Raw genomic sequence first — 10,216 nt, 5'->3', positions numbered from 1 at the left:
GCCATGTCAGAACAGTGGGACTTTATTTCTGTGGGTCCTTTGGTGTCGGATCAGGTGTGAACTCTGTCTAAAGCTTTCCCCACATTCAAGACATTTATAAGGCTTTTCTCCAGTGTGGGTCCTCTGGTGTGTAATGAGGGTTGCGCTCTGACTGAAACGTTTCCCACACACAGAACACCCGTACGGCTTCTCGCCAGTGTGGACTCTCTGATGTTTAGAGAGGTCTGAGCACCGTTTGAAGCTCTTCTCACACTCTTCACACGTATAGGGTCTCTCCCCTTTATGTATCCTCTGGTGTCTGAAACGGTTGGAAGTGCGGCAGGTTTCCCCACATTCGTTACACTTGAAGTGTTTCTCCCCCACGTGGATTCTCTGGTGCCGTTTGAGGTGGGAGCTTTGTCTGAAGCTATCCCCGCATTTGGGGCAGGTGTAGGGCTTCTCGCCGGTGTGTGTCCTCTGGTGTTTAATCAGGGCGGCACTCTGGCTGAAGCTCTTCCCGCATTCTTGGCATTCGTAGGGTTTCTCCCCCGTGTGGATTCGCTGGTGTTTAAAAAGGTCAGAACGCTGTTTGAAACCCTTCTCACAGTGGTCACATCTGTAAGGCTTGTCTTCACGGAACTGCCGCTGGGTCTCAGAAAGACATGCCCTGCGGGAATGTCCCTCACTGGCGACAGAGCCCTGAGGTTTCACCCTCTGACGTTTTACCAGGTCTCGACACTCTTTCCAACTGTTCCCCTGTTCGTTCCCATTAATGGGCCTCTCCGCTGTCTGGATGTGTGGACAAGGAACAAAGTTTGAAGTCAGGGCACTGTTGCCAAATGCATTATTTTTGGAGTCTCCCTCTTCTTTGGAACCATTCTTGAGATCTATGGTGCTGGTGAGTCCTTCCGCTTCAGGAGAATTTTCAAGTTTCAGACTTTCTACCCTGTTCTCGTGGGCATCACCACACCTAGAAAACGGGGGACCCTTCCTGTGGAACCCTTCTTGTAGCTGCCCCTGTGGCTCTACTTCTTCTAAAACTTCTTGCTTTGGAATAAATTCTTTGTTCTCAGTTCTGGTTTCCAAACCTGAAACATGAAAAAGGAAAAATGGCTGACATGTCATCCCTGCACAGGAGTGACACGTATAAGCAGCTGCAGTAAAATACCCGCCTCAAAACCCTTTTAATATTCTCCATGAACCATTCCCCAAGTTAAATTATTTTAATCCATCTGCCAGATGTGCTCATATTTACCAGTATAAACCCCATTCCTTTCCTTTTATACCTCCGCTTACATCCACAAACCTATCTCTTTCCCCCCTGCCCATTTCACTATTATAGGAGTCACAATGTCATGACAGAGGCACATCTGGAAGGGTTGTCAAGAAGGACAGGACAGGCCGTACCCCATGAATGGATGGTTTAACAAGAGAAATTCTACTCATATGATGAGTTATTGTAACAGACACACCACGTGCCTCCAATGTCTGGAGGCATGGTCTGCGTGGGAGACAGATCTTGAACTGACTCAAAGTTTACAGGGGAGCAGTCTAGCCACCCAATCCAGAATATCTGAAGTTTACACTCCAGGGAGACTGAATCAGATAAATTCTGAGTTGGGGACCACTTGCCTATCAGGAGAATCAAGTGAAAAAGGACACTCAATTGGGAGAACCTTGGTGCACTGCTGGCTGCTCCTGCCCCAATCCTTGAGCTCCAAAGCAGACATCCTCCAGGCAGAAAGGGAAGGGATTTCACTGTTTTTATTCCCTATTATGTCCCCAATACCTAGAACAGCACCTGGCTTACTGCAGACACTCAAAATATTTGTTGAATAAATCCCTCTGTGGTAAAACTTGCCAGCCCAGGCCTGAAATATGGGAATTCCCAAATAAAACAGCACCCGACAGCCAAAGCAATGCTGAGAAAGAACAAATCACAACATCATATTTTAAGATATACTACACATCTGTAGTAATCAAAATAGCATGGTACTGGCACAAAAATAGAATAGAGTGCCCAGAAATAAACCCACACTTGTGTGGTCAATTACTTGATGACAAACGAAGCATGAATATACAATGGGGAAAAGGCAGTCTCTTTAATAAACCATACTGGGAAAACCAGACAGCTACACGTAAATGAGTAAAGCTGGACCACTTTCTAACACCGTAAACAAAAATAAATACAAAATAAATACAAAATTAAAGACCTAAATGTGAGACCTGACACCATAAAGATCCTAGAAGAGAGTATAGGCAGTAATTTCTCTGAATTGGCTGTTTTCTACACATGGCTCCTGAGGCCAGGGGAACAAGAGCAAAAATAAGCTATTGCGATTATATAAAAATAAAAAAAAAAAGATTTTGCAGAGGGTACTTAGCTGGCTTATTTGGTGGAACATGTGACTCTTGATATCAGGGTTGTGGGTTTGAGCCCCAGGCTGGGTGTACAAATTAATTAAAAATAAAGTCATTTAAAAAAAAAAAAAAAAAAGAAGGGGCGCCTGGGTGGCTCAGTGGATTAAAGGCTCTGCCTTCAGCTCAGGTCATGATCCCAGGGTCCTGGGATCGAGCCCCGCATCGGGCTCTCTGCTCAGCGGGGAGCTTGCTTCCTCCTCTCTCTCTGTCTGCCTCTCTGCCTACTTGTGATCTCTGTCAAATAAATAAAATCTTAAAAAAAAAAGAAAAGAAAAGAACTTTGGGGACACCTGGGTGGCTCAGTCAGTTAAGCATCCGACTGTTGATTTTTGACTCAGGGTTTTGATCTCAGGGTTTTGAGTTCAAGACCCATGCTGGGCGAAGAGTTTACTTCTTAAGAAAACCCAAACAACTTAATAAATTAAAAACAAATAAATAAATGAAATAAGTAAGACTGAGAAAGACAAATACCATATGATTCCACTCATAAGTAAAATCTAAAGAAGAAAAATAAACAAACAAAAAGCAGAATCAGACCTGTAAACACAGAGAACAAACTGATGGTCGCCAGGAGGGAGAGGGTGGGAGGACTTAGCAAAATGGGTGAAGGGAGTGGGAGATAACAGGCTTCCAGTTATGGAGTAAGTCACCAGAATAAAAGGCACAGCGTGAGAAAGACAGTCGACGATATTGTAATAGGATGTAATGTAATGGGACAGATGGTAGCTACATTTGTGAACAGAGCATAATGTATCAACTTGTCAAATCACTATGCTCTACACCTGAAACTAGTGTAATATTTGTGTGCCTGATGTGGGCCTCAATCCCAGGACCCTGGGATCATGACCTGAGCTGAAGGCAGAGGCTTTAACCCACTGAGCCACCCAGGCACCCCTAGAGATTTTTTTTTTAAGATTTTATTTATCATTCATCTGTCCGCTTACATTAAAGTATATATTAATGGGTAAGGATTTACTATTGCATTTCATTAGTCCAAGTTTTTCATAGATCACTTGTTCCTTCTTCCTGTCTTCCTTTGTGATTTCATGGGTGTTTTTTATGGGGGAATGCTTTCATTCCTTTATTTTTGCCTTTTCCATATCTACTCTAGGTTTTTGCTTTGCAGTTACCAAAAGGCTTACATGAAACTTTTTATAGTCTTATAGATATAGCACCCTGTTTTAAGCTCATAAGAACTTAACTTTGGGGATGCCTGGGTGGCTCAGAGGGTTAAAGCCTCTGCCTTCAGCTCAGGTCATGATCCCAGGGTCCTGGGATTGAGGCCCACATCAGGCTCCCTGCTCGGCGGGAAGCCTGCTTCTCCCTCTCCTACCCCCCTGCTTCTGTTCCCCCTCTCATTGTGTTTTTCTCCATCAAATAAGTAAATAAAATCTTTAAAAAAAATCTTTTTTTAGAAGATATATTTATTTATTTGACAGACATAGATCACAAGTAGGCAGAGAGAGAGAGAGAGGAGGAAGCAGGCTCCCTGCTGGGCAGAGAGCCCAATGCGGGGTTCAATCCCAGAACCCTGGGATCATGACTTGAGCCGAAGGCAGACGCTTAACAACTGAGCCACCCAGGCACCCCTGGTATTTTTCTAAGATTGGAAAAACACAAACCACATAATAAAAGATTAAAAATCCGACCATAGTTGACGCTCAAACAAGGGTTTGAACTGTGTAGGCCCACTCATGTGTGGATTTTTTGGTAAAGATGGTACAATACTGAAGGCAAAAAAAAAAAAAAAAAAAGACAATACAGTGCTGTCAAAAAAAAAAAAAGACAATACAGTACTGTAAGGGTCTTTTCTCTTATGATTTTCTTAAGAACACTTCCTTTTTTCTAGCCCACTTTGAAGTAACAATATAGTATGTATTATACATAACATATAAAATATGTGTTAATTGACAGTTTATGTTACCTATAAGGCTTCCAGTCAATGGTAGGCTATGATTAAGTTTTTGGGGAGTTAAAAGTTATATGTGGATTTCTGGCTGTGGGGGGAAGGGGCTGGTGCCCCTAAACCCTGCATGTACAAGTAAACCATATATTAAAATTTTTAAATTCTACATAACTAGAGAGATCATTGTGAAAAGCCACTTATATAACCAGTAAAACAACAAAGAGTTAATATAAAAAATACAAAGAACTGCCACAAAACAATTAAAAAATAGTAACACAGGAAAGGAAGGGAGATAGGATATAAATAGGCAATTCATAGAAAAGTCCGAAACAAAAATCTGAAAAGATATTTAAGCCAGTAGGAATCAGGAAAATGCAAGTTAAAATAATTAAGATACCATTTGTTCTCTAATCCACCTAGTATTTATTGAGCACCTACTGTATGCCAACCACTATTCCAAGTGCTTGGGATATGTTAGAACCAAGCAGACAAAATCCCCCCCACCTTGTGGAATTTACAGTCTAGAAGGGGTGGTCAGACAACAAAATGAGCATAAAATATATTCTATAAGAAGTCAGAGGGTGATAAATGCTGTGGACCAAATTGAGGAAGGTAAGGGATCGGTCAGCAACATGAGAGAGGGAGACAATGGAAGGCAAACTGTGTTATCAAAACATGATGGTCAGGTCAGGCCTCACTGAAGATTGCGATCTGAGCAAAGACTTGAAACAAGTCAAGGAGTCTGCTTAGTGGAGAATTGGAGGAAGATTATTCCAAGGAGAGGTATTAAATAGAGAAGGAAAAGGATGCAGTATGCCCACCATGTTCCAGGACCAGAAGGTCAGTGGGGTTGAAGTACAGTGAGTGAGGGGCACAGTACGAGAGGGGTGGGCAGGGTGATAGGGCCTTGTCGCATTAGGCTTTTACTCTGTGTGAAATGGAGTCATTGCAGGTTCAGAGCAGATGTGTGATATAATATTTCAAAAGGAACTCGTGAGCTACTGTGTTACGACATCATGCCATCAGCTGAACCCCAAAGTTGCCAGGATGCAGAGAAGAATTCTCACATACTGCTGGTAGGAGCCCAAACTGGTTACAGTCCTCCTGAACAGCAAAATGGGCAAACATGCCTAAGTCTATTCTCTTTAGGAGTTCCAATAAATGAACATGGAATGATTCAAGAATGTTTGATATAATGCTATTTGTAATAGTAAAAAACTAGAAGCTTTGATGTCCATTGATAGGACAGTAGATAAATGAATTTGGACTATTCATACAATGAAATAAACCAGTGTTAAAATGAATGAATTAGAGTTACATATGTCAACATGGAGAAATCCCAAAAATGTAATGCTGGCAAGGAAAAAAAAAAAAAAAAAAAAAGGCAAGGTGCAAAAAGAATCATACAGGGATATATTAACATACTGAAATATTAAATTCGCTAAACCTGGGTGGCAGATACACAGATGCCCATTATATTTTTTGTATTTTTCTGTATGTGTTTTATTTAAAATGAACGAAAATAAAAAGCTGAATCTAGGGGCGCCTGGGTGGCTCAGTGGGTTAAAGCCTCTGCTGTGGGCTCAGGTCATGATCTCAGGGTCCTGGGATCGAGCCCCTCATCGGGCTCTCTGCACAGCGGGGAGCCTGCTTCCCCCTCTCTCTCTGCCTCCCTCTTTGCCTGCTTGTGACCCCTCTGTCAAACAAATAAATAAAATCTTAAAAAAAAAAAAAAAAAAGCTGAATCTCTCACCTAACAATATAGAACAGCAAAGTCCCGTTGGGTCACAAGAGACACAATAACAGCTCTCAACCTGTCTGTGTGACTGGCCCTCCACAAATCACCCACAGCTTGAAATGAAGTCAACACTTACTCGGAGTGACCAGGGAGACCGTGTTTCTACAGTCCTTCAGGGCGTTCTCCCAGCAGAAGTTCCTCTGAGCTAGGTCCAGGTGGTCCCACTCCTCCCAAGTTAGAGACACGGCCACATTGTCAACCATCACCAACTCCTGAAACAACACGAGACCTCCACTCAGCGCCTGCTGTCCCAGGGCAGCGTAAGTGACCACTCATCTCCGGATGAGGCCAGACTCCAGAGGAGTTCTGCAAACACTGAGCAGGAAGCCCTGGGAATCAAGTAACAACCATGACTGTTGAGTCTTTCCCAGTGAGTCTTGGACTGACTGGAGTTTCAAAGTAACGAAGAGGCTGAAATTCTCTTGCAATCCTGAAAAGCTTTTCTGTGGACTGTTTACACTAATGTGGGGAAAGAGAAAAATCTTCATTTGAGTTGTATCACTGTGATTAGTCCAAGTGGAAATCTGATATAGATTAAAAATATACAGGTAGCCCGGAAGTCCCAAATTCCAGTGCCGGCTCTGAGACTTGGTCACCTCATGTGTGAAATGCATACAAATAATTTAAGAAAATGAGGGTAGCTCACTGACAGCAGCTGTTCAATAACATTTACTTTCCCTTCCCATGACCATTGCCCTATAAGATAATTAACCAGCAAGATGATCTTTTGCGATAGCTTATTTAAATCTAAGTTGACCATTCACAGAGGGTAAAACCGCAGTTCTTAGAAACGGAAGGTTCCAACACTGGTGTGGGGAGATTTCAGTCCAGGCTTCAGTGATGGGTCACAAACTGACTCCAAGAATCTCTCACTAAACAACAGGAAAAAGAAATATATTTTTAAATTTTCTGTGTGTTGTTTTGATAGCTGCTTTTTTTTTTTTTTTTTTCCTGGCTAGGGAGACTGCCCTTCCCAGGGCTAATCAATTCTTAGAGCAAAAGGCTCAGCCCGGGGGGGCCTGGGTGGCTCAGTGCGTTAAGCCTCTGCTGTCGGCTCAGGTCATGATCTCAGGGTCCTGGGATCGAGCCCCACATCGGGCTCTCTGCTCAGCAGGGAGCCTGCTTCCTCCTCTCTCTCTGCCTACTTGTAATCTCTGTCAAATAAATAAATAAAATCTTAAAAAAAAAAAAAAAACAAACTTAGCCAATACTACTTAATCTCAAATCATACCTCCTCTACCTGGCCTGTATACTCCAGGAGGTAACATACTCTACCTTCTTCATCCTAGGAGCAGGTATCAGGCCAACTACAGACCAGCCCTATAGGTTAGAGCCTGTTAAAATTATTCAAACCAACCAATTCTAAACTGTTCCCCTGCTCTGCCTTGTCTTTCCTTGAGAAACCTCAGTATAGGCTCTGGCCTAAACCTTCCCCTTGCTCCAGTGTTCTGCCTCCTTACCACCCCTGCTGTCCTTCCCAGGAAGCTCTGAGTGTCATGCTGTGCCTCCTGTTTCTAAGATCTGAGTATAATAAAGCTTGTTTTTTCCTGACCCTTGCCTCTGCTTCCTTGTAAATGAAAATCATACTCCTTCCTGTATGTCTCTTCTACTCTCCGTACTCTGAATACTTTCACCCCAACACTCCTTCACTTCTGACACCAGATTTAGGGGTTCTCATATATCAGGGAATTCTGTAATACCAGCTGCGTATCCTAAAGTTTAACTCAATTCTGGTATTATCTATCTGGATATAGACTCAGATCCCACAGGTTAAGCGCGGGGTCCCACAAGACTATCCTCTCCTCTCAACTTTGGAAGCAGCAGGTCTCCAGGTACCCACTATTTCTGACTTGACCATAAATCAGGGATTCCCAAAATCTCCCCCTACCAATTTGACTTTGCTTGAAGAGCTCACAGTACTTAGGGAAACACTTTGGTTTACCAGTTTATTACAAAGAGATATAATAAAGGATACAGATGAACAACCAAATGAGAAGATACATAGTGAGGTCTGGGAGGGTCCAGAGAGGAGGAGCTGTCCCCCAAAGAGTTGGCGTTTGTGACCTTCTGGGTACATGGATGTGTTCACCCATAGGAAGCTCTCCCAATCTCTCACTGTTCAGATTTTTTATGGAGGCTTCATCACATAGGTATAAGCAGTTAATTCCATTATAGCCCATCTCCCCTCTGCCGAGTACCATTATCAACTGTAAGAGCAAGGGGGTCGCTAAACTTCTAAAAAGTAAAACAAAGTGGTGGAGAATTGCTGCTCTAGCCTAAGTGGTTAACAACATCAAGCCACGTTCCATCTGCCATCTTTCTTCCCCAAATAATCTAGTTAGACGAGAGCGTGTCTTACAATGGGTAAACAATGCTCCCACGTTTTGTGCTCAGAGGTCTGTAACTCAAGGATCATTTCCTGGATAGATTTACTTGTCACTGTTTCCTTACGAAAAGGAATTTTCATGCACACCCTGAAGTTAGGACAAAGCATTGTTAGGAAAGAAGGTCTGAAACTCAGGATCCCGGCCACCAAAACACTTTGACTCCTCACCTGGGGTGAAGCCCCATCCAGCGTTCTCTGAAAAGCGCGCACCGCGGCCGCAGCCTTCTCCGCGCTCTGCGGGCAGTGCCTCCGCACCCAGGCCTGGAGCTCCTGGGGCAGGATGCTCAGGAACTGCTCCAGCACCAGCAGCTCCAGGATCTGCTCCTTTGAGTGCATCTCGGGTCTCAGCCACCGGCGACAAAGTTCCCGAAGCCGGTTTAGCGCCTCTTCGGGTCCAGCCACCTCCTGGTAACGGAACCGCCTAAAACGCTGTCGCGACTTTTCCGGATCCTGAAAGTCCCCGCACGGGTCAGGCTCCTGACGTTCGGGAGAATCTTCCTCCACTTTCACTATCAAAAGTCCATCACGCAGAGACGGCGCGCCGACCCTCGACCTCGCAGCTGCCATCCAGCCTCCTGTCTCAGCGTCAGTGACTTGACTCGCGGTCAAGCTCGAGCTCATCGTCCTCTGGCGCGTGCTGACTTTCCCGGAGTTCTGCCTTCAGGTGACAAAGACAGCAAACCCTACAAAGAGCCCCGGAACTCATTGGCTTTCCCCAGAACAGTGGCTTCCAACTATCCCGTCCCCAGCAGGGCCCTACTCTGCCCGGCCCCCTCTGATACTCCTCCCACCCGCAGGTATTCCACCCACAACCCGCCTCGCCCCGTGACAAAAAGTACTAACAAATGAGCCCGGAAGTGCGTCACCAACTTCCCGCAGTGCCCTCCCTCCCGGGCATTTCCTGGGCCTCTCTAGGCCCCGGGGAGGAGTGAGGTCCATCTCTGTGGTGTGCCCTTCCGCCCCTTCCACAGGTACTTTGTGTGTGCACCCTCCTGGAGGAGTTTGCAGTCGCTGAGCTCAATAGAACTAAGTGATACTCTTATTTTACAGCTTGAATGTCATTTTTAAACACGTTGTCTGTGAATAAAGTTTTGCAAGTGTTGGGTCCCCCAAAATTGGGTACTCCAATAATGGGTCCATGATTAAAGGAGCGAGATTGATACAAAGCAAAGGTCAAGCAGAGCTTTGTTTCCCGCCAAGCATCAGGAACCAGACCGACCGTCCAGAGAGGACTACCCCCCCTTGCTTTCCAGATTAACTTTTATAGAGCAAAGGCCATGTGGTTGGGCCTGGCCACACACAGGAAACTCCGCAGTGATGCTAGGCGACCAATTGAATTACAATTTACCCTAGTAGACATTTGAACCAGCCTATCACACCTTGGTTAGGATTGGCGCCAAAAGGCTCCCAAAGGGCGGGGGCCCATACTCCTTGGTAGCTAGGAGACAGTATTGGACCCCACTGATTGAACACCTCCACCTGGCCTGACCCACCCTTGTACGTGGACTTTGTTACGTGGGACTGGTTTCCAGGACTTGCTTTTAAATAAGTTTCCCTGTGGGGAGCAAGGTCAATTTAAGCTTTAGAGCAACAGGGCAGTTCAACCGGGGTGGGGCTGCTCGGGCTGAATAGGCCCTTACGTAAGTTTTGTCCTAGAAGATTAAAAGTCCACCTGTACAGTGATTGGTAAACAAGCGTCCGTCCACGTGGTACTTGTTGATACAGG

The 10,216-nt window shown here is 44.8% G+C and overlaps 1 protein-coding gene across 2 annotated transcripts; it reads right to left on the bottom strand.

The window, feature by feature from the left end:
- On the bottom strand, positions 1-9,212 carry ZNF394 (zinc finger protein 394). Of its 2 annotated transcripts, XM_032872635.1 has the most exons (3): positions 8,659-9,212; positions 6,181-6,316; positions 1-1,067 (listed from the first exon to the last, which is right to left on the bottom strand). In XM_032872635.1, the coding sequence occupies exons 1-3, from the start codon at positions 9,109-9,111 to the stop codon at positions 7-9; spliced, it is 1,650 nt and encodes a 549-aa protein (XP_032728526.1). In that variant the 5' UTR covers positions 9,112-9,212; the 3' UTR covers positions 1-6. The 2 variants fall into 2 exon arrangements, with proteins under 2 accessions (XP_032728526.1, XP_032728527.1); XM_032872636.1 differs by lacking the exon at positions 6,181-6,316 and having other exon boundaries at positions 893-1,067.
- Between the last annotated feature and the right edge of the window lie 1,004 nt (positions 9,213-10,216).

Source organism: Lontra canadensis, unplaced genomic scaffold, assembly GCF_010015895.1.
Source record: "Lontra canadensis isolate GAN:19392208 unplaced genomic scaffold, GSC_riverotter_1.0 scaffold45, whole genome shotgun sequence".
Classification (NCBI taxonomy): Eukaryota; Metazoa; Chordata; class Mammalia; order Carnivora; family Mustelidae; genus Lontra; species Lontra canadensis.
The sequence above is the reverse complement of the archived record's forward strand: the minus strand, read 5'-3'. Positions and strand labels throughout refer to the sequence as shown.

Excerpts from the sequence above, each read along its gene's own strand:
- ZNF394 (XM_032872635.1), bottom strand. The coding sequence starts at position 9,111 with ATGAGCTCGAGCTTGACCGCGAGTCAAGTCACTGACGCTGAGACAGGA. Across the intron at positions 6,317-8,658 it reads TGGATGGGGCTTCACCCCAG|GAGTTGGTGATGGTTGACAA; the intron begins GTGAGGAGTCAA and ends GTGTTGTTTCAG. Across the intron at positions 1,068-6,180 it reads GGTCTCCCTGGTCACTCCGA|GTTTGGAAACCAGAACTGAG; the intron begins GTAAGTGTTGAC and ends TTCATGTTTCAG.